The sequence below is a fragment of the Oxyura jamaicensis genome, chromosome 9 (assembly GCF_011077185.1).
Source record: "Oxyura jamaicensis isolate SHBP4307 breed ruddy duck chromosome 9, BPBGC_Ojam_1.0, whole genome shotgun sequence".
Classification (NCBI taxonomy): domain Eukaryota; kingdom Metazoa; phylum Chordata; class Aves; order Anseriformes; family Anatidae; genus Oxyura; species Oxyura jamaicensis.
In genome coordinates, this window is record NC_048901.1 from 16,170,268 (window position 1) to 16,196,541 (window position 26,274).

The following is a 26,274-nucleotide window of genomic DNA, read 5'->3' on the forward strand; positions in this document are numbered from 1 at the left end:
GGAACAGTAATATAGTAGACTGAGCAAAAATTGTGAGAGAATAGGAAGTGCTGATCACTGAGAGATATGCAGCACTAAATTTGTTGATCTTCCAGATGTTGCTTTCACAATTTCTTAATCAAATCCACTTGAGGTGAATCACAGTCTTAATGCAGTGGGTTTTAATAGCAAGATCTGGCATGCTTTTTATGATGTTTAACAATAGAGTTGCTAAATTGATACGGGTTGAATGAGATTGCTGTGACCAAGTTTTGATTTTATTCCCTTGCCTCCCCCAAACGTATAAAACAAGGAGGCAGAAATGCCAGCTTTTGGGATGTTGCAAGCAACCTTACCTTCCTGAGAAAGACTTTTCCTGTCAATACCTGCCTCTGTCTGATGGGAAAGCCAAAACCAGGACCGCAAATAATGAAATCACAAGAAGAGTTTTGAACAGTCCGGTGTCCTATTAATCCTTCCTCTTTCTGTGCTGGGTAAGAGTGATATTAGAAGGCAAAATGTTTAGGTAGGGAAGAAGGCAAGCTTGTTATTGACTACATCCTGTTTAACCAGCACAGAGTTACATCACAGATGTGGTTTGGCTGCATAGATGCATATAACAGGACAAAAACGTTACCTTCAGGTGAACAGTGAAGCATTAAATAGTTATTCATCTGGCATGCAGTCAGCTGTTATATCCCCAGTGGAATAGAGGCAGATAAGCCTCAAGCGATGGGGGTGACTTCAAGCTGAATTAGACACCACAAAATTTCAGTGTGCTTCTGGAGGAGCTGCATCTTGAATGGGAGGAAGGGCTCGTGGGGGCATCTGATGGTTAGGACAGGAGTCGAGCCAACATTTAATACCTGATCTCTTTTACTGCTCTTTTTTTTTTTTTTTTTCTTGGTCACATGAATATAATCTAGTACAGCAAATTGTTTCCTTTAACAACTAACTTCTCTTCAAATGATTGTTTTAAACTCTATTCTTCCAAGTCTTCTGTAAATATCCACACATCACTGTAGATTATTCTTAATCCAATCTCTTATGTAACCACTATCATTTTGGACTTTTCTTAGTCCTTGGTTCCTGTGGAATTAGTATTTCTTAGAACTGTTTGCTTTTTGCCAGTTTGGAGATGTATTTGATGATATCACATGAGTATTTGGAGCCCGCACCTTATAAGAGCGTCAGGATACCTGTTGTTGTGATGGTGTTGGTTTTGGGAATGTCACGCACGTTAAACTCACTGAACTTTTTTATAAATGTTCTCTTGAAAGACTGTCCAGATTTTCAGTAGTCTGGGTTTCTTTCAGTTCCACATAATAAGACGTAAGTTTATTTAAAGTGTGCTGATGATAAAAGTCCTATCTGGCCTAAAGTTTGTACAGTGAATGTTATACTATGAAGAAAGGCCCCGAGCAAACAAGATTTTTTTTAAGGAGATTGCACCCCCAATTTGATTTGATAGCTGGAGAAATAAAGAACTTCTGTGACACTCAAAAGATGTTGATCTTTAAAGTCCCTCGATGAGGTGCTTTGGATAGTATCCTAGGCTCTGAAGAGAAGGAAGAGTGCTACATATCTATCTGCGTGTTTGTTCTTGTTATCGGCTGGCAGAAAGAAGGCAACTGGCTGCAGTATTTGCATGTGGTCAAAGCTGTTAAGGTTGGCTCATTAACTCTTTTCTCTTATTTCATTAACTCGTGTTTGTTTTTCTTTAAAGCCATAAATCAGAGGGACAGGGAATCTAAAATAGAGATGATTTATGTAAATGAAGAATTGCAGCAGCCGCCGGTATGGGAGAGAGGGATTCTTCTACGACAGGTTATGTGGGCAAGATGTGTAAGCTTGTTTATAACCAAGTGGTTCTTGGAGATAAGGAAGATATTTGTCATCAGGAATGGGATGCCTTAAATTTGTTGGCAGAAGGAAATCTGTAACTCGCTAGGATGAAGTTATTTCTTGTCTAGTAGGTTTAGAATCGGCATGCTGCTAGCTGCAGAGGGCCAGGACGGTTGTGCCTTCCCCAAAACACCATTCCTGTTTTCTTCCAGGTGAGACAAAGTGCAGCCAGGCTGAGGAGAACTCCTGGCCTCCCACTGCTCTCCTACTTCCCTGACATCATTGGTTTTGGGAGGATTCCCTTCTGCTCAGAGTTTGAAACTAATGCCCCGAATGCTAGGCGCATCACAAGATCAGGGAATGAATCTGTTCTTGGTGCGCTACCAAGCAGTAGAAGATGGCCAGTAAGGCTCATCCATCAACAGCAGTTTTCTTAAGTGTTTTTGCTAATGCAAGGAGTCTTATTTCAGCAGCTACTTGGGATTATCCTTAATCCAATTAACATACAAATCAATGCCCTGGAGTCTATATCTGTGGCAGCATCTTTCGGCAACACCTTGAAGAATTGCAAGTGATTCTTTTAATCAAATTTCTTGTTGGAGGTGCCACTCAAAACATTGAAAGATAAATTAAAATGCTTCCTGATTATCTTTCCTAACAAATTCCTCACTGCTGCACTAGTTGTGCACTTGACATCATTTCTCAGCATGCGCTCACTGATAAGGCAGCTGGTGTGCATTTTTGAAGGTCCCAGATTCTATCTGAGCTTTGCAGTTTTTGTTCCAGCCTCAACTACATGGAGTCATTAAAAAAGATGTGGTAATGACTCTAGGAAAATATGGCAGGACAAACTGCTCATCTTCTAACTATGCTGGAAAAGGCATCACTTTTGTTTCCTGGCTTTCTCATTGTTTCTATAGGTTTATTTTTGTTTTCTGTCAGGTAAGGCAATAACTGGTTCATAAAAGTCAGTCTGTCTTCTGTGTTTTTTTTTTTTTTTTTTTTTTTTTTTTTTTGTAGGTTTCCAGTATGCTAATGGTTCAGCCATATTTGGTTTTATTGTCTTCTGGGGTTGAAGCATTTCTTTGTTTTTTAGCTTTGTCTATATTATTTTAAAACACAAAGCAGTGCCAAAATACATACTTCTTAATTGAGCAGCTTTGGAAGTGTGAGAATGAAGACTTGGCACGATCTAGCTAGCACTTGTGTATTTTGGTTACAAAAGTGACTGAAGAATTCCCCAGACGTCATTCTCTGTTCTGTCTGGAAATATCCTCTTCTGTGTTTTTACATAAAGGTGTATATCCTGCATAGTGCTCGTTGGTGCTTGGAAATCCCAGCTGTGATGTTTTGACTAATTAGCTTGCTGTCAGGACATCCTTCTTGTGGTATTCTCCTTGCTTTTTGCTCGTTTGTTGGAATGAGCGTTGACCGCTTTGTTTGTACCCTGTGTAGAAATTGGCGTCTTTCACTCTGGTCTCCAAATCCCTCGTGGCATTGTGTTTGCAGGGTTGTGCCTGGCTGGGGAAAGGAGTTGTGTGCAGGGGGAAGGCCATGTCAGCAGCTTTTCCTAATCCCTGACCTAACGGATGAAGGGAGTGGGGTGGCCATTACAGTACTGTAGCTGCATGCCCACCTCTCAGCTTTCTTCAATTGATTTATTTTATTTAAAGTGAGTTTCCTCCAAGGCTTTATCACCTCTTTTGAGGTCAGATTGCCTGACTGTCTCTTCTGTGCTGACCATGTCTTTCTTGTAGTAACTACAGCTGCCTTAGCTTCAGGCTCAACTCTTCTCCCCTCAGGCACGAAGACGAGAGGTTGTGCGGTTACAGACATCCTCTCTAAGGGCTCCCATCCACAACAAACCAGGGCAGAGCCCAGCCCTGTGTGATGATCCTGTGGGACCCATGCCCTGCGTAGTCTGACTGCCTTGGGAACAGCTCGATGTCTTTCTAACCAAGTGACGTCCCCTCATCTTTAGACTCATGGCCTTGGCAGAGTGGCCCAGCAATGGCGGAGCTTGGAGAAGGCCTTTCAGCTCAGCCAGTGTCTCGCAGCAGTCCCTTAAATGTATTTGTCCCTTAAACGTCTAATTGGTGGCTGTGTTTAGAGAGGCAGCGTAGGGCCTCCCTGCTAATTTCTTTCAGCCTCTCCATATTCGAGCAGCGCCCAGACAGCGTACCAGCGATCCGTTCCAGTGAGTGTGCCCTGCTGCGTCACCGGACAGTCAGCGTGCCTCAGCTACTGATGAGCTGCACAGCATCACCACCCCTGCCTCCTGGGCGAGCAGAATAGTGCTCGTGCCTGGCTCTAGTTTGTTTATCCAGCCCAGAAGGGGCTCTAATGCCATGGGTGAGTGCTGTGTTGGCAAGCCATCTGGTACTTGAGCTCACCTCTTTGGGCCTGTGCTGTACCATGCAGACATACCCAAGTTAAACGCATGGCCATTAGTTTAATCTGATTTAGTTCAGTAGCTGTGCTTCATACATAGTCAGGGCAGTGTTTTGACAGCGTGGCATTACATTATCTACTCTTCCTGTTTTTTCCCCCCATATTCTTGAAGCTTTCTCTAAAACTGTTTATCCTTTTTACTTTTTGCACAGTTGTTGAACTGTGGGTGTAATATGTTTATCAGCTTAGATTCACGTCTTGGAAACTTAGTTTACCTTTTTATGTAATGCTTTATCACTAATGCATGGTAATGTTTCCTGGCAGGATATGCATTGTTAAAATTTGTTAGCAGAGGAAAAAAAAAAAAAAATTGTGGAAGCGGATGGCTACACTCTTGTAAGGTTCAAAAGTTTGTGAAGCAAAAAGGGAAAATGTTCTTCATGGTACCTGACATCATTTTAGTCCCACCGTCCTTCTTTCCCATGGGGGGACTCCTATCAGTGGCTAAGATATAACGGAGCCCAAAGACTAGGTGTGGTGGCACCCGTAACTGTCAAATAAAGGAAAGGCTGGGAGGGGAAGGCTGGCCTTGTCAGGGCAGTGTCTCCATCTGTACAGTAATTTCCTATGAGCTGACTGAGACCTTGGGCGGACTTTTTGCTAGTGCTAACAAAACCAGGAGCACACATCAAAATTGATTTTTTCCCCTATTGTTTTTTGTCATTGAAGCAGTTGACATTGTCCAGTAGGCAGTTATTAGCTGTCCGCCCTTCTCCTCCAGTAAAGCCACTTGAGCAGGTTAACGACACTGGGTTCTTGGGACTGAGTGGCAGATCACTAAAACAGCCAACTTCATTGACATGGGAATGGTCACAGGGCCCAAGGGTTGTCTTTGAGAAATCAGCTGCTATGATCATAAATAAACTATTATACTGTGCTTCAGAGCTCCAGTTTCCAAGCCCTAATTTCTTTTAAGTGCTTTGTGAGAGCAAAAAGAAAAATAATCTGCAGTTAAACTAATCTCCTCTAACAATGTATAATGTATTCTGAGGATCAGTGCTTGAGGGAAGGGCATTGTACAAAACAGCAGGCAACAAAATATACATAACTCTGTGCTGGGCTTTTGTGGTAGTAGGAAGTGGAGCTCCCAACGCTTGCATATCACCTGCTCTGATTAAACACTGTGGTTGCCCCAGCCAGGGATCAATTACTGTAGAAAGCCAGAAGTATTTGTCAAATATTCATTCCGAAATTTCACATCCTGTTCTTTTTGTCTTTGTAGACTTGCCTCAACACCTCTGTTGCTCAGCAGGCAGGGGTTGTTCCCTCCAATCCCATCTCAGGGATTGAAGGCCACATTGTGTACCTCTCCTTCTTAGCCTTAACTTCATACAGAAGCAGCTGATTGCATCGGGGGTCTGTGTCGCTTGAGGGAGATGAGGGACCAAGATGAGAATAAGTCCTTGGCCTCTACTGAGCAGCTCTGCATCCTAGTGCCTGTTAAAGCAATTCTCTTCCCTTTGTAGAAGTGGTGTGAAGGAGGTAGAGAGCACAGTTCCTGAGTCCTGGCTGGCAAGAAACCTTAGGAAATGCTCTTTGTTTAGATTGCATCAACCATTTTTAGGGTCAAGTGTTTTTCTAGCTGCATCCATAGTTGGGCATGCTTTCCAGTATAGGATTATGATACAAGAAAGCTATGAAACATCAATGTGGAATTTTAAATTTGCTTTGTGCTGCTTTATTAGTTGCTGCCACCTTTTTAAAATTTTCAAGTCTATTTCAGAAAGAAAGATATCAGAATAAATGTTTTCCTGCCTGCTTTGCATCCCTTCAGCTCTGAAATGAAAAACAATGCAGGCTTAACAAAAACTCCATTCTTTTCCAGGCCATAGCCAGGGAAACTCAATGTCTTTAGCAATGTATACATAACCTTTTTTTTTTTTTTTTTTTTTTTTTCATGATAAAAAAGCCCCTCTCTCCAAACACAATTAATTATCTTTGATACAAGTTGTTAATAAAAATTCTACCCCAAAACAGTGGGATTTTCTACTCCACTCTTCCTGATATTATGACTGTGACGAAGCAAATATAACTGAGTGAGTTTAAAATGAAAAGCCCAGTTCATGTGTCTTTGATAAACGACAGCGAATACAGGCAAGGACTCTTTAAAACTTTCACTGAAAAAATGCTTAAATTGTGCCCGAATATGTTGCACATTACGTTATATTTACACTTTTGTAAACACTGTAGTTAAAGTTGAGGTTAGTCAACCTTTCTGTGTTACAAGCTTAGAAAATTGAGTGCAACTCTACAGTAAAACTTGATCTGGGCAGAAAACTAGCTTTAGAGGTTTGTTTTGAAGCCAATGCTTTATGGACAAAATTTGGTAAGTCTGTTTAGTGATTTTTTCCAAATTAAAGTAAAATGTGCGTGTCAAAGTGGTTTCATATCACTCTGTACCTGTGGAAGGACTTCAGTAAAAGTATTTTCTTCTAGAATGGAGCTGGGTAACTGGTGACTCCAGGATAACAACTCGACTTGTTTGCTGCCATTTGGATACGAGAGGAGGGGAGATGAAAAATAGGGAAGACCCAGAGTTTTTCAGGATATGTTTGAGCTTTTGGTAGTTTGGGGTTTTCTTTGGAAAAGCTAACTATTCATTAAAAGTGAATACCTCTAGAATCTAGTAAATCATACAAGTGCACGTGACTCGTCTGATGTGATAGATGAGCATGTTAGGCCAGTGATGGGGAAACTTCATCTTAAGGAGTTGTTGGCTTGTTAGGCAGGAATGAGCCGCTCCCTGTGGAGGTCATGAGTACAGTAGTACTTGTGTGGCAATTTTTGACTGTTCAAAAGGAACAAGAGTGCTTTAAATTCCCAAGTAATACGTAGTTACACGAACTGTGGCCTGCAAAATTTCCAGCTAATATGCTTGAGTAACTTAGACTTGTAAAAGTTCTGTATTTTATCATTAAAGAAAAATAAGACAGACTACTTTTTGTATTGGAGGGCTGCAGCATGCTTGTTTCACTGTAGCTGTCATATCCATATGTTTCACATGACTTGATGCAAAATATTTATACAGGTGAGAACAGTGTCTGTAGTGAGACTGATTTGTATATTAATTTACCTTGACCCCTAATTTCAAACAATCACGGCAACTTTGTTTTTCCTGTAGAGATCTGGTTGATTCTGAGTGCTTGTAGATCTTGCTGATCCAACCTCACTCTTCTATATTGTCGGCAATTTTGAAGCTATTAAATGTTCAATCTTTCAGTTACAAATTCATAACTTTCTTCAGTGTCATTTGAAGTGGAATTTGATGGGAGCAGCTCCTAAAGCCATAATGAGAAGATAGAATAAGAGATATATGGTTGAATGTATAAGAACTGAAACTGGTTTTCATCCAGTTTTTGAAGTATTAGCCTTATTTTTAATTTGTCTAGAGTAAGGCTTTGAAAAACTGCGGGTGTACAAATTGTTCTGGGCAAGGAAAGCAAAACTGTTTTAAGACGTTATGAAAGCCATCCATATGGTAAAGTTTGGGTAGAACATTTTAATGGCACTTGCAGGACTGCGCATAATGCAGTGAAATAACTTCTGGGAGGCTTTAAGGCAACTTTACAAAGTGGTCAAATTAGAAAGAAAATTATTAGTTAAGAATTCAGTAACTTAAGTTTTATGATGGAGCCTTATAAAGTTTTTACAAGGAAGCAGGTTTGATCGCATACTTGGTTTGAAGTCAAGTTTGCGTTGCACATAATCTGTTCTTCAGAAGCCTCTCTCACTTGGTATGACTGTGCTCCTGAAAAGAAAGATGCCTCTGGTGGAGGTGACAAGCTGTGTTTGCTCATGGCAAGCTGCACAGGTGCGTTGGGATGGAGTGGGGAACGGTCCTTCCACGGGGCTGGAAGAAGTGGTGTGAACTGGTAGGTTATCGATAACCTTTTGTATGTTTAACAAGACAAATCCTTCCGGGTAATTGTTTCACTGTGAGCACACGCTTATCACCGGATGTTTTTGGACTTGTATCCCTTTTAATTTGTTTTGGATCGGGGACTGTAAAAGTCATTTAATCATCTGCAAAAAGGCAGCAAAAGCATTAACTTCTGAAAACGGCAGGGCAGGGGGTGGGGGTTTGAGGCGTGCTGCCCCAGCAGCCTGCCCATGGAGCAATGGGTGCCACCGAAAGTTGTGTGTGTGCAGGAGGGTGTCATAGGGCACGGAACAAGCATTCTCCAGCTTGTTGCAATTGCTTAAGCAAGAATCACAGATACTCCTAGTGCCTAGTGTGCAACCTCCTGGTGTCATTGGCCATCCCCTGGTGCTGTATAACTGGGGGCCTAGGGGTTATAAAGATACTGCATTCAGCAGTCTGAGGGTAGAATAGCACAGGAGAGCGCGTGCATGCTTCAACACTTAGCAGTGCCCCTCTCTGCCCCCATTCCACCTTCATCGTTTACCTTCTCCCTATGCACACTCTGTTTCTGCAGTGCCTGGGCCCACTATAGCCCAGCTGTGGAGGTGGAAATGGTGACTTTGGGTAACAAATGAAGAAGAGGGGCTTGGATTCGGATCCCCAGCAGCCCAAGAACAAACAGCTGTGTGAAGTATTTTCCTCAGATAAAGCTGTGGTTGGTAAAATAACAAATTAGCTTGAAGGGTGAATCGCTACTTCATAGAATTATATAGAATTATTTAGGTTGGAAGAGACCTTCAAGATCATCAAGTCCAACTTTGAAAACGTGTTGGAAAATTTAAGGAGGTATTTAATTAAAAAAAAAAAAAAAAGTGGAGGACTTAATGCTTTACTTACGAGGGTATGGCTTTTCACATGTCCCTTGCTTTCCAGACAACATCGATACTTAGGGCACTAACAGCCTTTGGGTTGGATGGCTATCTGATAGTGCTAGTATGGGAGCAGGCAAGTGGAAAATTTGCCTTGTTAGAGCCAGCAAATACGCTGCTTTTACTGGTGAGAAAGCAAATGGAAGGGGTTTCCTAAAGCTATGAGCTGTCTGGGTAGGATCTGAGAACTTTGTCCTTCTTCCTTTCCTGTGTTATCAGCTCAAGATGAATGTTGAATCATTGTTAGCTACAAGTCATGTTTCGTTATTGGAGGCCTGTCAGAAGATTTGATTAATAACCCAGAGCCTTTGGATTCAGTGAGATAAAACTAATCATAACAAAGAACTTTCATGCCTAACTTGAAGCTGTGAAGAAAATCCTGATATCTTAGGAGTGAGTATATATAAAAGGGCTAACTTTTTTTTACAACATAAACATAAACTCACTCGGTGAGATGCAGGCTCCTGTTTCTAGAGGCTGCTTTCCAAACTTTCCTGCAATGAGGCTGAGATTTTGTCCCATCATTTGTAGAGTTTCAAGAAAATACTACTTGAAAGCTCTTAAGTTGCACTATGGAAGTTGCCGTAGAAACAGCTTATTTAAATGACATGCATAATAGTAATGAACACAAATTGAGATTCTCCCTAGTTTGATGGAAAGCCCTGACTTTTTGCTGGGTGCAGGTCTTTGATTTTTTTTCTTTTTTTTTTTTCAAGTGGCTTAAACAATAGGTCAGTAACACATTTTCTGTAGTACAGTTTGCCTGTGTGGATATTCTTGAAGTAATTTCTTCTGGGTAAGGAAAGTTGTTGTTATCCCATAGTGATATTTACCCAGAGGAGAAAATCAATCAAGTGAAGGATGCTTTGAGTTCAGCAGAACTGTATGAAGCAGCTTTGAATTTACCCGGCTTGTTTAACTAATGTCTTGAAAGACCGATGTAGTTGCCTCTCTGACTCAAAGTAATTCCACGCAATGTAGTAGAAGGGAGAGAGATTTCCATCCTTTCTGGTAAAAAGACCTGGCAAGCTGTAATCTTCAGTAATGAATGCTTGCAGGTAGCACGGCCCAGATGTCGTGTTTGAGCTGGCTACCTTGCAGAGGTCTGATTTGGTGTTCTTGTTCTGTGATTTCCAGCGTTGAAGTGAGAGCTCTTGTTGGATGACTAACGCATTTCAACACCGGTCAGTGCTTTTGAAGACCGAGTGTTCTTAATATATTAAATATTTTATTAGTGACATAAGCAGGTGTCAAGGCTGGTTCACAGTCACATGTCTTTGAGCCACGCTTCTGAATTTTGTCATTCGCAGATTAATTTTGCAGGAATGTCAAATGGGGTTAACGTTTGACATTGCAGAGCTCAGGCTGTGGCACTTTTCCCACATGGCCTGTTAGCAGCTTGGCTTTGTAGCTCTTAACACAACCAAGCACATATTTTTTTCTTGTGTTTCTACTTTCCTTTGCATTTCATTGCAGTGTTTATTGTGCATGCGTTAAGAGAAGCGGAAGGGTGTTCAGAATATAAAGAGGAGTGCATTGCTACAGGTGGGCGCTGCTCCTTTCTTCGAGGTAAATCTCTTCCAGTGACTGCAGCTAGGCAGCTCATCACCACTTTTATATAGCCTGCAAGATTGGGTTTGTTACAGGATGCAGCCATGCATTTCTTACTGGAAAGCAAAGTTGCTCTTGAGGGGGAATATCACGGCAAGTTGCAGCGCAGAGGTGTAGGCTATCAGCAGGAAGGAGCTGGTGTGACCATACGAGCTGTAGCTGCGTGGTGGTGGGCTTCGTCAGACTGAGCCAAAAGGTAAAACAGACACAACTGAATATAGATCAGGGTATTAATCATTTCTGGGAATGGCTAAAGTATTAGAATTTGGAAGCATAATTCAAAGATTTGCCAAGTTAGCCTGTGATGAGCACTAGGAGAAGGGTTTGCCCAGGAGGAACGAGTTGTAAAGTAATTCAGGATGTTCTTAAAAGTAATAATAATAATAATAAAAAAACATGCACAAGCAGAATTAATGACCAAGGTAATGGCTTTGTGCTGCCATCAGCAGTGTTTAAATCTGCAGGCTTTTTTTGTTTGCACCTGTTTTTTTCCTGATCTCATAACTGGCCATTGTAACAGAAGTGGAATTTGATTGAGAGACCAACTTTTCCTTTTGGATGGGCTAGGAGCTACCTATCACAATAATGTTTCCGTACTTGTGATTATGGGCACTGTCACTGTTTCCATTATAAATTTCTGGATTTTTTTAAAAGGGGCTTAAAAGTCAGTTGTAAAAATTTGTTCTTGGCAGAGAACTTGTATACAAGATCTCAGCTCGAATAAGGCTTTTTAATGAATTTTGGGAGAGAAAGAAAACCTGGACTTCTCTGTGAGCTGAGGTTACAGAAGAGAAACTTGCACAGAAATCTCATGTTAGAGGTCATTTGTAGAGAAGTAGAAGAGAAACCCTCCAATGTTAGCCCCTTGCCCTGCATTCAGTTTTATTTTAAATTATAACAATTGAACTTAACTTTTGGTTCATTCTGTGAAGAGTTTTGATACAACAGCATCCATTGCCACGCAGGGAAATCACACCAGAAGGTGCCTGGCATTAAAAAAGTGAACTGTGGTGGCTTCGTAGTGCTCACTGCAGGGAAAAGCTCTGTGAATTGCTGGTCGTGAAGGTGGGATGGGATATATCTTGTTCACGGTAAATCTTGTTCTGTAGGAAAGAAGCAAAAATAGGCTTTTCCTATTTACCGAATTTTTCAGTGCTGTGGGAGTTGCTCTGAGACCACGTTCAATCAATGTATATTTTCACTGGGTTAAATAAACCTGGATGCTGATGTCATGAAAATTAGCCGAGGAGCCTGGTGGAGGATGCTGATGCGTTTTACTCTTCTAATAAACACTGTTTCGAAATTTAATGAAGCGTACCATATTACTAAAGGTAAATGCAAGCAAACTGGCTGGGGACATTTGGCTTGAAATGCTTGCTTTTTAATAAGATTCATCACTGCACAATTTGAGCAGATCCATATGACGCAAATGCCAGCAGTCGTTTCCCTGTCTCCATTTCAAGAGGAAACCTGGTGATCCTGATTGTTTTCACTAGACGGAGAGGAAACACTGCACCAAGACATGTCCTCAGCAAAATGCTGAGCATCACCCATCTGAACAAAATGCTGAGCATCACCCATCTGAGTCGAGAAGCGTCTTTGCTGTACCTTGGGCCCCTGGTTGCAAGCACAAACTGAAGCAAGTTCGCTTCAGCTCCTGGTAAGGTGGGCTCCTTTCCAAGGCAATCTGCGTGTAGCCTTATTGTTCTCATCTATTCCCTCCTGTTCATGTGTTTTATCTTCAATAAAAACTTCCTAAAAGTTCTATGCGGCAATGTTGGGTATGTTTTGGTACAGGACCGAGTACGTTGTGTCCCTGGTTCTCCCTGGGGCAACTGAGCACAGCTAGAAAACAAACACCCCTGGGAAGGATGCATTTTGCCAAGGAATGGTGTGGAACCCATGCTTTTAATGGACGGTTCCCTTCCTTCCAAAAGGAAAAGAAAGGCGTACCTGTTCCCTGGAGACATACCCGTGCTGTTGTGCCTCTCCTTGTTTCACGTCTCCTGTTGTGGCAGGCTTGTGACTCCCTCCTGCAAGAGGTTAGTTCTTTGGTACTTTTGCTGTTGTGTGTGTGTAGATGAAGCTGCATAATAAGGAAAAGCCACAGCAGAACTGAATATCTGGAGAGCACCTTGGTGAACTGGTTTTGTTGCTGTATGTTTGGTGAAGGTGTTGCAACTTTAGTTCTCTTCTGTAGGCATTCTCACATTATAATAAATTTCAGAATCGGATCTGGTTCTAAACTAGTTGAAATTTCAGTTTTACATATTGTGACCAAGGTATGAATTAATTTTGGATAGGTGTGGATAAACAACTTATCAAAGATTCTTATTAGTAAATGCCTGACACTTATGAATGGGTAGCTGTGCTATGGTTATAACTGTAGCCATTCATAATTTTGCTTCTGTTTTGTTGTTCTAATGTTATTCCCAACTGTGATACAACAGAATGATGTCTCAGGTCAGCTTTGAATAGAAATTCAATAATTGCTCTGAGTGCTAAGCCTCAGAGCACAAGCCTGTTCGCTTTGTGTCTGGAAGTAAGGATTTGCATTCTCCCAAATACAAGAGGTGTTTCTTTTTTCGGAACTGTGGGGTGTTTCTTTCCATCCTGGCTTACTAATCTCTAATAGCAGCTGTAAATAAACTGATGCTGTCCTTCAGTCATGTGAGTACCTACTAAGAAAGTCTGCTCTATAGCTGTGAACACCTGGATGCCTTCTGTGTGGTTAAGCCTTAGTCCCTGGTAGCCTCCCTCGGTTAATAGAAAGCCAACTGATGTGTTAGTGTTTCTGATAAGCCCTAAGCATCACATAATGCTTTGAACTGAGGTGAAGTATTTGGAAATGTTAATCCTCACGCTTGCATGTAAACCAAATTTCATCCCCATTTTCTGAGTGGAGAAATACCTTTCTTGCTTTATCCTGTGACACCTGCCCTACCCAGCTGGCTTAAATGCTTTTCTCTGATTTGTTCTTGCTTTACCCATGAAGCAGAACAACCCGGGATATTTAATTCATGAAAACTGATCGAGTATTTATATTTGTGGCTTTCCCACATATCCATGCAACTACTTTGCTATTTTCAGCCTTCTTTTCACTCTTGGACTCTGCCTTACTTGCTGGGTGAAATTCAGCTGTGATGTCTTTGGGACAGAGTACGCAGATCTGCCTAGCCCAGCGGCAAGCAGTGCGAAACAGGCAAAATGGCTTGGATGACTTCCCGAAAGACATGGGCAACTGAGAGCAGGATTGCTTTCGTTGTGCACTTCGGTAAGGAACTGGTTGTAAGTGTAAGACAGATACGGAGGTCTGGGATTTCCTGCCTGCAGTAATGATTTAATGTGAGCGCAGTCGGTCCCGTCTGCACTTTTGAACTAGGCATTGAAAAACTCCGTCATCTGTGTGCTTGGGTGAAATGGTCTCTAAGTCAGGAAGCCCAAAGAAATGGATTTGTAGCAGGTTTAGGTCACAGCCTGAAAACCAACCCTGTGTATTTGCAGGAAGCTTTGAGCAAAATGTGCTGCTGTCATCTCCCTCCTCTTGTCCGCAGGCACTCGGTGCTTTGTGTCGCAGTGAGATGCTGTCCAGAGTCACAATTTGCTGGTATCAGGTGTGAAAGAGTAGGTTTGGCTCACAGCTTGTCTTCTGGAGACAGAAAGCTCTCAACATTAGAGGAGGCTGTTATCTTTTTTCCTCATTTAATCATCTGAATTTCCCCCCTGCCTTCTTACCATGCCCGCAGGAATTACCTCGTTCAGCTCATTTCCTCTGCAGGTGGTTCTCCTCTTCAGCCAGGGCTGTTCCTGTTCTGCCACAGCTGCCTCTGAGCCTTTTCAGTGCCTGTCTGAGGGTGATGGGGAGCATACTGGATCCACAGTGATCTTGCTGCCATTTGCAGTCGTGCACACCAGTGCTGCACGCAGAAACAACTGACCTGGGGGTTGGTGGATGTCTCAACCCGTTCCCTAGAGGCTGCAGCTGCTCGGTGAGAAGCCAGGCTGGTGGATGGTACCTGCTGACTCCTGTACAGAAAACAAAGTTAAAGTAGACTTTCAATCTTTTTTTTTCTTAAAGTGTCTAAGCTTCCCGGGATGCCTCTCCAGCACCTGTTATGAAATCCTTTTACCTCTGCACCAAAGTGTGGGTATCTGCATAGGAAGCACTGGCTGGCTGTGTGCAGTTCGATAGTATCGTACTGGCTCCAGAGCAGACTGTTGTTCTTGGTTGGAGCCCTGTTTTGATGCAATTAAAATTTGATTTAGGAATTGATGTAGGTGCCAGTTTCCTTGGTGTGACAGGGTAGAGACTGTGGGAGTAGGATTTAATTTTGCCAAGCTCATCTGATGGGATTGAGGCGAGCATGGCAGGATGCAGGCAGCCCAAAGCAGCTGTGTTTTGCCTTCCTTGTCCTCACAGGAGCGGCTGATGACAATGTATATGCAGGAATGTTTCTGCAGAAAATGAAATGAAACAAAGATGGGGCAGCCAAGCTGTTGACCGAATGCAGCCATAAAGATGAATGACTGAGAAGACGAAGAAGCAAAGAACTATTTGAAGCACTCCTAGAGTGGGAGTCTCGGTGACGCTTCGGTGATGACTTGTTTAGGTTCCTGATGCTCTTCTTCCACTGCATGAATAAATAAGCAGACCTGGGCTGATGGAACACATCAAAGGAGGCTCCCACTGGGACATATATACTCTGAAAACTTCCATAAATTGTTCTGTACTATGACAGTTTCCAATTATGGGTTTTCATAATAAGAGGCTTATTGGCAAACAGTAATGTGAGTTAACTGTGGAAATTTCTATTGCTTTTCTTGGCCCCGGCACACTTCCTGAACAGTGTGTGCTTTGTCCCAGGTGTACCATTCTGGGCTTTGAAAGTGTGTCAAAACATGTGCAGGGCTGAGACCCCTGGGAACTGGCACTCGGAACCCAATCAAAAGGAATGAAACAAGAAAGTGAGGGGCTTAAGGCACAAGCTCTGACGTGTTAACTCTGGGCTGATTTGTTTCCTGCCTTGATAAGTTAAAGTGCTGATCACCAGTAAGAGATTTTCTTAGACGCATAAGAAATCATTTTTACACAATTTGGAGAGAAGTTGCAAACCTATATTGCCTTGGGAGGTGTAGATATGCAAATATCTTGGATAGCCCTTACGGTACATTTCGATTAGTTTGCATTGTCAACCTACTTTCCTCTTAAGGGCACGTGCGGGTACAGGCTTGTTCAGTTTGAAATGTTGAATATGTCTTCAAAGGGTATCATTGTTTCCAGGAAATATGTTTTTCATACATAGTTGTTTAAAAAAAAAAGAAGAAGAAAAGGCAGCAGTGGCTAATACTTTGGGTTTGTGTGAGCCAGTGGTGTGGATTTGCTTGGCATGGAAGCTCTCAAACAATACACTCAGCACAAGTAGATTCTTTTGTGATTACATGCGAGCACTATGTAATAATTACATCTTTTAAAATATATTGATTCAGGGTATTGTTTTGAAGCTGCAAATGATCCAAAAGCCTGTCTGCTTCTTTACATCAGCTGCAAGCTGGATATCTTTCTGCAACAGTTTGCTGAAAATGCAGTGATTTCAGAGAATCATATCATTGAAGATGTAACCTTACGTTGCTCTTTCTCTAATCCACCCCTCTTGAGTGATTTATTCTAGGGACTGTGCATCATAGGTTTTGTCCTGGCACCCGTTCCTGTAGTGCTGCAGTGCCTGTCCACATTACCAGAAAAAGATGGCTGGGAGACAGTTTTTAAAAAATAAGTTAAACCCAAAAGAAAAGAACACACACACAAAGAAAAGAAAACCAGTTCCAGTTAGCAGAGAGGGTTTTGCTGCCAGTGTGGATGGGGCATAATTTGATTTAAATGACTTTTGAAAAACAGTTCTCAAAATTGTTCCATGCATTTTCTTCCTGGCTACTGTTGAAAATATGGAGCCGAATATTTTCTGTGATGTTTCAAACCAATATGTTCTGGCAACCTCATCGCTGGGCCCTGTGCATTACACTCTTGTTTCCAGTTCGCTGTGGCCTGGAGTGCAACACACAGCTCATGAGATGCACCAAAGTGGGAGGTCTTGCGAGGAGCAGGCAATACAAAGACCCAAGGTACAAGGAACATTTCACTGGGGTCCAGCAGGGAGGCTGCCAGCGTGAAGGGCCTCTTTTATGAAAAGAGTTTGTTTGTAGGAGATGGAGGAACTGCGTGTGCCTGGTTGGATTTTGTGAGCCTGACTGTGGGACGAGCGTGTAGGAGAAGGTTGAGTCCTGCGTGTGCTAAAGGTTGGATGCTGGACCAGATCTTCTGCACCTCCCTGGGGTCAAACTTTTCTCACCAGGGAGGTTTGCCATACAGATGAGATGATGGGATATTCCTAAATGTTCATCCCTGTTTTAAATGTGACAAAACGCAGCTGTCCAGGAGAGCGGTGTGTGGGTTGGGAGCCTGCGGCCGGGATATGAGGTGTTTGCTGTATCTCTTCTGCTCCAGGATCTCCTGTGTTTTGGGGAATGTGTGTGGGAAGGTCAGAGCAATAGCCATAGGTGTTCTGAAAATAGAGGCTTAGCTTTTAGCCTAGCACCAAATGAAATCCTGGGGGTGGTAGCTGGAGTGGAAAGTGTGGAACAAGTGTGTTGATCCAGCTATAATAATACACAGCTCTTAGTAGTGCTGTTGGGAATCCTTCACAGGTTGGCTTGTCTACCAAGGGGATTGTAGTGTTCCCTGCAAGCAGGCACAGGGACGCTCTGCTTCCCCATGTCTTCTTGACACTCTCACCTCAAGAGGTCTGCATATCACACAGCGGCTGTGACGTGTGAATCCCCTCATGCCCAGACATCTCCGTCGCAGGTATTCCCAAATGATCCTTGGGGAAGATTGCACAAGGTGTATCATGGGGTCCTTAGGATCTTTAGCAGCTTTGTTTTTAAAGCAGCTTGAGTGTAAGGGGCCTGATATAAGCTTGGATATTTCCTCTGCAGTCCACAGATGAGTTTTTTCTTGGAGTTTTGGAGTGCTGTGATCCACGCCGCTGGTGCTGCGGCGGCATGGGGTCTGTGCTGCGCAAGGAGAGACCGTTCTGACTTTCCTGCCTTTTTAAGCAAGTGTTAGAGGATACAAAAGGCAGGAGCATACAGATGGAGCTGTCTAATTTTGTGTTATAGGACAACCAGATGAAGTGAACTTGGGGAACGTGGTCTAATCATAGGACCCCATATCCTACTGGCAGGGGGGCAAGAGCCAGAGGTGAGGTGGGCCAGGGGAGACCACTGATGCCACAGGAAGGGGCTGAAGGGCAGGAGTAGCTCTGGGGTTGACGAGGGCAGAGGCAAGTGTCTTCTGCTTGGTGATAATGAAGTGTTGCTGAACGTGTGTGGAAGCAGACCGGAGGTGTGGGACAAGGGCCAGGGCACTGTGAGTGTGGAGCTCTGAGACAAATGATAGGTCAGAGATGGGGTAGGGAGTGGGGACACGTGGTGAGGAGGCAGCTCTTGTTTTGGCTTGGGGATTCAGAAAGGTCAGGCTTGAGAATTTTCCCTGTTGATGCTTTTCCACTTGTCACTAGTTATTTGTGCAAGGGGGTAGAAGGACTTGGGGGGGACATACTAACCTGTGATGTTGAAGTACAGACTGAAGCACAGAGAGAAGATGAGAGAACAGCTCACGAATGAGGTTTAGTAATGGAAACAGGATAAGCAGTGAGAAAAGGTGGCCATTTGGAGATAATGTTCTTTGCAGTTAATTCTGCTCCTTAGGTTATCAGTCGCTTCCTCTGACCAGATTCAGTGCTTGTTTCAGGCAGGGCTGACAAGCTTCCTGGGGTGCCGGAGGCGATGTGGAGGTGCCTTGTAGCTCTGGTGGCCTGCCCGCCTCTCACAGTGTGTAGGCTCAAATCCCCCGTGCTGTGCGAGCCCTTCAGCACTTGCCGCAGTCCCCTACCTGCTCGGAAGGACGGACCAGCCCTGCTCAAACTGTACAGCGGGGCTGTCTGCTGGGGCTGGACTAACCCTGCACACCGTCTGATTTCTTGAATTAACTCTGCAGCAAACACTGGCTTTGCTGGGGGTTAGTCTGAGAGGAGAGGATGCAGGATGCTGGGGAGGCTGGGAGGAGATGAGCGCGTTGCAGAGCTGTCTCTGCATTTTGTTTTGAAAATGCATGTGCTGTATTGCATTTGTTTCTCTCCCATCTCCTGCAGTGGGAACAAGTCAGAGAAGAGCTCTGAAAATGCTCGGTAATTAATCGTGCTGTCTCCCCTCCGCAGCTGGTGTCGGCTGCTTCTAAAAAACCTCTGTTGTACTTAGCTTGCCCCTTTGAATCCACAAGCTGGAGGCTTCTGGGGGACACCTGGGAACAACGGAGCCCACTGGGCAGCGAGTAGCCTTCTGCTAGGCAGGAGGAGAGGTTTCGGTTTGGATGTTTGTATGATTATTGCGTCCAATGTGATGTGTCTGGAATGTAAACTATAACGTGCTGTATAATATAAAATAGCTATCCTGCTGGCTGTTAGCAAGTGTTTCCAGTGACTTAGAATTTAAGATTGTTTTTTAAAAAAAACACAACACAATAAAAACACACAAAAAACAACCTGAACACTAACATTATCGCTATTTTAAAAGTAATGCCATGACTGCTCCTACTGAGAGTAGTCGTCTTTACTGAGTTGTCTTTGCCAGAGCTGTTTGCTGTGTGTGAGATTACAAAGAGCAGGAAAGGTGGCTGGGACAGGTGGTTTTTCTCTTATTGGAAGTACCATCCTTTCTTTAGCCAAGAAGGAGCTAGAGTGAGCCAGCCTTTGTTGGGTTGCTCTTTTCAGAAAAGCAAAGGTCTTCCTTGTTAATATTTATGGTAGCTTGGCTCTAGCATGTACGTATGAGCTGTGACAGCATCCTCATGCTAGCCAGGCTCCATTCCTACTCCCTCGTGATCGAACATTAGGGAACCAGGTTTAAGTGAAGCCTGTTTAATACGGCAAAAGCTGGGAGGCGAACAGATGCAGGTGTTCGCAGAATTGGTACGAAATGTGGAGTTTGTATTAGTGTTGTGGTGGCAACGGTCTCTTTTAAGTGTGAGATTGCAATTTGGTCCAAAGTGCCTGTTTTCAGCTGTCTTCCTTTTGAAATAACCCCTTTCAACCTGTTTCTATTTCTCATAGTTATTGCTTAACCAAGGCTCAGCACCAGAGAAGACCAATGGCTCTGACCTCAACTTTGCCTCCCTACCCAGCATTGCTCATGACTTGTCTACAGCTAAAGCAGAACTTGTGTTTAACCAGTCTTTTTTTTTTTTGGAAGAAAGGCATCTTGCCTTCATTTGCAGGCCTCAGGAGATAGGCTGGGGCTCAAGACCTTACTTTCCTTGCAGCTCTTCCCATGTTTTATCCTCCCTGCTCAAGGTGTTTCCTGTCTGCCGTGAGGCTGTCCTCAGCTTCTGCTTGCCGGTGAATCTGCAGCACCTTGAGGAGCCCCTTTGGACCCGTTTGCCCCACTGAAGGTAGTTACCACAAATGACTCATCAATTCTAAAATCTTTTGGATAATTTGCACATTCGGGGTTTGATTACTCACGAGGCATTTTGCCAGGTTTTGGCTGACTTAGTGTAGAAAGCTGTACTTTATCACTTCCGAATTTTCTACAATGTCTTTATGAAAATATGCACGGCATTAGCCTAGTGTCTCCCACTGGCACGGTGTTACAAAGCGAAGATTGCTTCTACTCTTTATAATAGTACTCCTTATAACAGAGGAGACCCTGCTGCTGAGATTTGTGTTCATTAGAAGCCTTTCACATTCTCTTCAGTCGGTGATTTCCAAGGCAGACCCATTCGCAGGCATGTGTTGCGTATTCTTAGGTATTTGAGTTTACTTTTGGCTATTCTCAAACGTTCTGGATTCAGATCAGCCTCGTTCACCAATTGGGCTTGACTGTTCCTCAAGTCTTTGTCATCCGTGAGTTTTATTACCAGTGACTTAATATTTAGTTTCCGATTGTTGTGAGCGCTTGGCCTACTGCAGGCCTCGGTGGAATCCCACCAGCAACCTAAATCCCAGTGGGTTGTTTTGTGTACTGGTGGGTTTCCTACTGCGTGTTCGCTGCAGGACCTCTTTTGGGGGACTTTGGTGAATCCTGGAGTGGCAGAAGGCTGCCTCCCCGTGCTTCTAAATGACCTACTTGAGCTAATATGATAAATGCCATAAGCGTCCTCCTTCATTGTCAAATCTAAACACAGTTAAACACTTTACGAATGAGTCATGTATCTATTTGTTGTTGCTTTTTTAAGTGAAAGCAAATGCTGTCTTTGAATTTTGAAACAGTTCTGCTGTGGAAAAGGACAGTGATTTTAGAAAACTGGGCACAATTAAATGTTTAAAGAACAATTTAAGATGGTCTCTGCTTGAAGTAACCGTGATGTCCCAGAGCTTGGTGGACAGATTTTACCTGAAGAATCTCCATAATAGTGTGCTCTAGTGGAAACGTCTAAAACTTGATATCATAGTGCCTCATTTTAACACAAGCACTTTGAGATAAATTTCACTCTTTGAATCTGTGTCCAAAATGCTTGTAGTGACGATGATCCGACTTCCTTACCTGTAAGATCCTTTCGGTGAAGGAGAGCTTTTTCCATGAGCCTCTGTTGAAACCAATGACCTTACGTGGACAGCTTTTAGCCACGCAAGGTGTGCACATCCAGCCGTGTCTAGTCCAGCAGTCACCCACATCTCCTGGTCGGTGCGGATCCATATGTGGCTTGTAAGGATCACAGCTGGGTGAGGAAGAAAAGCAAGCCTAGTGGGATCAGGGTGATATACTTAGAGGGTTTGGTAAATCCCTTGGAAAAAGCCTGGGGGTTAACAGCTCAAAGGAGATTGCAGGTCCCTGGTCTAGTTCAGTGTTTTGAGAGAGACTAAAGCCATGTATGAGTTGCTGCTTCCTCAATGGCAACAGTTAACATCAGAAAAACCATACCTGACCTGAGAATAAACAGGCCTGGGGTTTGTCCTAGGGTGGATGGGAGGCTTAAGTGGAAAGTCTGTGAAAAGCCTGGAACTAACAGGGCGGAGAGAAGATTGCTTCTGGCACAGAAAGCAGTTTCTCCTGTAGCTCTGAAGGTAACCCGTAGTGCTTTCAGATGCACGGCTTCCCGGTTCAGTTTTCTGTTGGAACAAATTCCTCCCAAGTAAGGACAATCGTTCATTTGATGGCTACTTCAAGGCTGGGCTGAGCGCAGCGAGGTAATCGCTCCGCTGTCCAGATTGTGCAGATTCATGCCAGGATGCACTTGCCCACTAGCTGTTTTTTATTACGTTTATGGTTGAGATGGGATTTTCATTCAAAGATCTTGTGTTCAGTCAGCTGTGACTTTACAAACCAATCACTGTGGGGCAGAAACTTGATGCTTGTTCAGCTATGGATGTTTGTTTAAAGTTGGAAGAAAATTTATTCAGCCGCTATCTTGAGGATCAGACATTCAAATAAGCATTTGACTTTCGAGAAAGTGCTTCTTACGAGGTATTTTTTTGATTAAGGAGCATATGAAAAAAATAAAACCGTGAGGCTGACGTTTGACTTCCTGGGTCAGGAAGCTAAGGTTCTTCAGTGGGCTTGGACCAGGCACCCGGGGATGTTTGCACGATAGCAGGGTCACACACATCATCCGTGTGCAGCAACGGGGAATGCCCTCCTTGGAGATCCACGCAGAGTGAGCTGCATTGGCAAAGAGCTGTGCTGTGCACCACACATGGCTGTAACAGAATTCCATAATTGTGTGCTTGATTTGTTCTGTGTTTCTGATTAAGTTCTGATAGATTTATTCTGTCTGTATGCGTTATTTCACGTATGAGCTTCCATCGCACAATAAGAAATAGAGTACAATATCAGAAGTTATTTTTCTAAAATGCTGCGTGCAAGAAAAGGTTAATCTGATGATCCAGTACGCTGCTGTTCAGATACAGCAGCATCCTGCGTTCTGGAATCTGTGTGGTGAGCTCATGTTGGCCAGTAACAAGGAGATCATCTGAACGGGAATAATTGTATCCATTAAGCTCCTGATTTTGTAAAGTCTTATGCAGCTTTCCAGTCCTGTGATGTACAGCTTCCCTAGATTCCTGGTGTGATGTAAGCATTTTTGGGTGAAATCCCCTGCTCTGTTATGGATGAGGTCAGCCTAACTGATCGGTCTTGGCCTTGAGAAAAAGACAAATCCTATCACCCATGCTTGACAGCATCTGGACATTTTGCGGCTCTGCTCTGTGTGGAGGTCGTGATTTCGTGGACTCTGGAAAACTTTACTTAAAAATCCATTTGCAAATCTGTAAGGAAATGTGTGACTGGGGGCTTAGGTAGTCCCAGCTGGCGTATCATGCTAGCTAGTGGCAGCAGGGTGTATCCTAGCTTGGGGGAAGCATGCTAATTTTAGTGTATGGCATTTAAAAAGAAATGAGTATTTGCTGCCTTCTTTAATGCAACATAAACTCTCCAAGCATAAGCTTTTCAGTGCTGCGTCTTTGGAGAAGCGCTTCCCATCATTCAAATATATTTGATGTTGTTAGCTGCATTAGATATAGAAAGATTTGCGATTTAGCACCAGAAAGACATCCCACACTTCCAAAGAACGACTTGAAAAGAAAAAAAAGAATCAGGCAAAGCCTGAAGGGATTGGAGAAAATGAACTCCTGCTGCAGTTGCACACTTGCACACATCTGGTGCGATTGAAATTTAAGAGCTGAATGCATCCATATCTGACCATGGGAGGGTCCAAGCATTACTGTTGACACTAGTTTGCTTTTTGGATAGGCACACTGGCAGAGTCACTAGCGTGTGGAGCCTTGTCAGCTCTCTAATCTAATAGACTGTTCTTGCCCAGACCATCGTGTGTCAGTATTTTATGGACCGAATGTAGCCAGCTTTAATAATCGGCCATTTTCCCACCTTCTGCCAAACTTTCTCCCTCCCCCTCCCCCCCCCCTCCCCCCCCCCTTTTTTTTTTTCACAATTTAATGTTTGACTCAAAATCTGCTATGGTAACAAATTATATACATATTAAAAGAAAAAGATGGAAAGCAGAGTCACAAAAGGTAACAAGAGTTCAGTATAATGTCATCTCGGGGCTTTTTTAAAGGCTTGAATTCAACCCGGTGTTAAAATTGATTTTGTTGCATATTGAGAAGAGATTACAAAGAAACGGGTACTGCTTGCAAGCACTGATGTAGCTTTGTATGTTTAAAGTTGTGAAATTCTTGCCTGTACAGGTCTGATTTTTTTTTCTATTTGATTTTTACTTAATAAAAAAAGTAATTGTGGAGCCTTTTGAATTGTGTTTTTCCTCCTTTGGAATGGTTGTCTTCAGCGAGGACCTGTTGCGGCTATTTATGCTTATTTCTAATGTCTACACCGATCATTTAAAATGCAGTCCTGGAAAGGATTTTTTTGTTGTTGTTTTCTTTATTTGTTTTTTTTTATAAGGTCCCTTGGCTTGCCTTTCTGGTGGTGGGAGTTGCTGTGGTCAGGCACCGGGTTAATGATGCTGGGGACCACGGGGGAGCATTTCGAGCAGTGAACGCCAGCTGGAGAGGAGCTCAGGCACCGGGAGGGCATTGGAACGGGGTCACCCCACTTCTGGAACAGGGTCACCCCACCTCTTTGTGGTTGTAGTAGCTCATGATCTTACTGCCTTAACCCATGCCGATCCGTGTCTCACACTGAAGTACTGCAGCTTGAAGGAAACTTAAGCATTGCTTTAGAAGCTAAAGCCTGGCTCTAGGTTCCAGGACCTTGAGGGTGCTTGCACCTTGCTGTTGGTTGTGTGGAGGATGCTTGTAAAAGTGTATTTGTCCAAGGTGAGAACTGTTCTCATCGATGTAACTGGAGATGGAGCCGTTCCCACATCTGTTGTGTGAAGAGGGACCAACCAGGTCTGTGCTCTGCTTTACTCGGACAGGGGTTGTGTGTGATTTCATCTGACATGACTGTGCGTGTGGTTTCTCCTCCTCGTGTACCATTGCTGCACTAAAATGGGGACAAGTCTGCAGCAATGGTCCGAGGTGCTTGTCTGAAGTGGTGTTTAAGTACTGAGCTCATACTTCTCAGTAACTTATTTAGGAGGATTATGTAGGTAGCAGCAATAACTGTGTGCCTTTAACAAACAGAAGCCTGAAATAAATGTAGACGTTGGTGCCTTACCAAACTGCCCCAGTCTGGTTCCTCCTCGGGTCACAGGGCACAGTGTTCTCTGGTCTGAACTTGTTCAGTCCATTCCTAACAGTGTTGGGGCCAGCGATGTGCTGTGAGGTGAGCTGGGCATTCCCTGGAACTCCTTGAGTTCGGGACTCCCCAGCACCGCTCAGTGTATCGCAGCGAACAACGCTCTCAGCAGCTCACTGAAGTGGTGTATCCTCCTCCATCCCTCCGCTTACTCCCAACTTCTGGAGAGCTGACTTGGCAGGAGCGGTATGGTTATGCTCTAGATACGCGTTGGATGCATTTATTGTCACAGCTGAGGTACTGCAAAAGCCATGCCGTTCCCGTCGCTATCCTAGCGAGGTACTTCTTTTGATTGTGCAGTATCTGTGGCTAATTACATGGCAATTGAAGTGTGCCACCAGCCACCCACAATTCATTGTCAGCTCCTTGGGGATGCAGATGAAAACAGAAAGATAATGTTTTCGTTCTTCAGTCCAGTGATTTAGCTTGCCTCTTTTTTTTAATCCCTTGCTCCTTCAGGTAATAAAGCCAGATGGTAGTGACAAAGAAACAGAAGCCACGCGTGAATCAGATGTCCCCGAGGATATGCTGGGGACTTGCGTTCCTCGAGAGACGGCAAAAGACGATGCTAAAAGTCCGGATGTCATTATAGAAGCTCAGTTTGATGATAATGAGGCAGAGCATGGACAAGACCACTTGCAGGGTATGTTGGCTGATGACATTAAGAAACTTTCTCTGGATACTGTTGAAAAGGGTGAGTAGATCAGAGCTCTGATTTAAACCTTTATTTGAGCAAAACATTGAAGTATTACTTTGTTGCCTTGCTTTGCTGCAAGATATAAAATACAAGCATAAAAGCTTAATGCCTTATCGCTTCTATCCCTTTCTGCTAAACTGCCTTCATAGTTCTGAATGGATATTAAGGACTGGGTTTTATGTAGTTTTGATTGATGTGAAGTAAATCTGTGAAACAGGAGTCCCACCTTCAGATTTGCCATTCTCAGGGCTGTCTGGGGACTGCTGGTTGCTGTTTTCTTCAAAATGCTGCTGTAGCAGTTTCCTTCATCACAGCTTGGCTGGCCAATCTTTGTGTCTCAGTTTGGGGATAGGAATATATTTCCTTGGGGGCAGTTAGGTTTGTTGCTGTTTTCAAACCGTTGAGTTATGAGCAACTTAAAGATTTGGTCCATTTAAAAAGAAAATTGCTCTAAAACCTAAAGCCAATTATGTGATCTGTTTTGAAGGCAAACCTATTTTATTCTGAATCTGAATTCCATCCAAACCATCAAGTGTTGCTTAAGGCAGAATAAAATAGGCTCCCCTGTTCCAGACTATACTATGCTGCTCTTCACATGTCCTTTCTGGTACTAAATCTCCTAAGATTTC

At 43.4% G+C, this 26,274-nt stretch overlaps 1 protein-coding gene across 2 annotated transcripts in view; it reads left to right on the forward strand.

The window, feature by feature from the left end:
- The window catches only part of DIS3L2 (DIS3 like 3'-5' exoribonuclease 2), a 187,540-nt gene that overhangs the window by 33,446 nt on the left and 127,820 nt on the right, over nucleotides 1–26,274 (forward strand). For both annotated transcript variants that reach the window (XM_035334655.1, XM_035334656.1), the window contains one exon: nucleotides 25,408–25,642. In XM_035334655.1, the coding sequence (XP_035190546.1) occupies nucleotides 25,408–25,642 (235 nt within the window). The remainder of the gene's footprint in view (nucleotides 1–25,407; nucleotides 25,643–26,274) is intronic.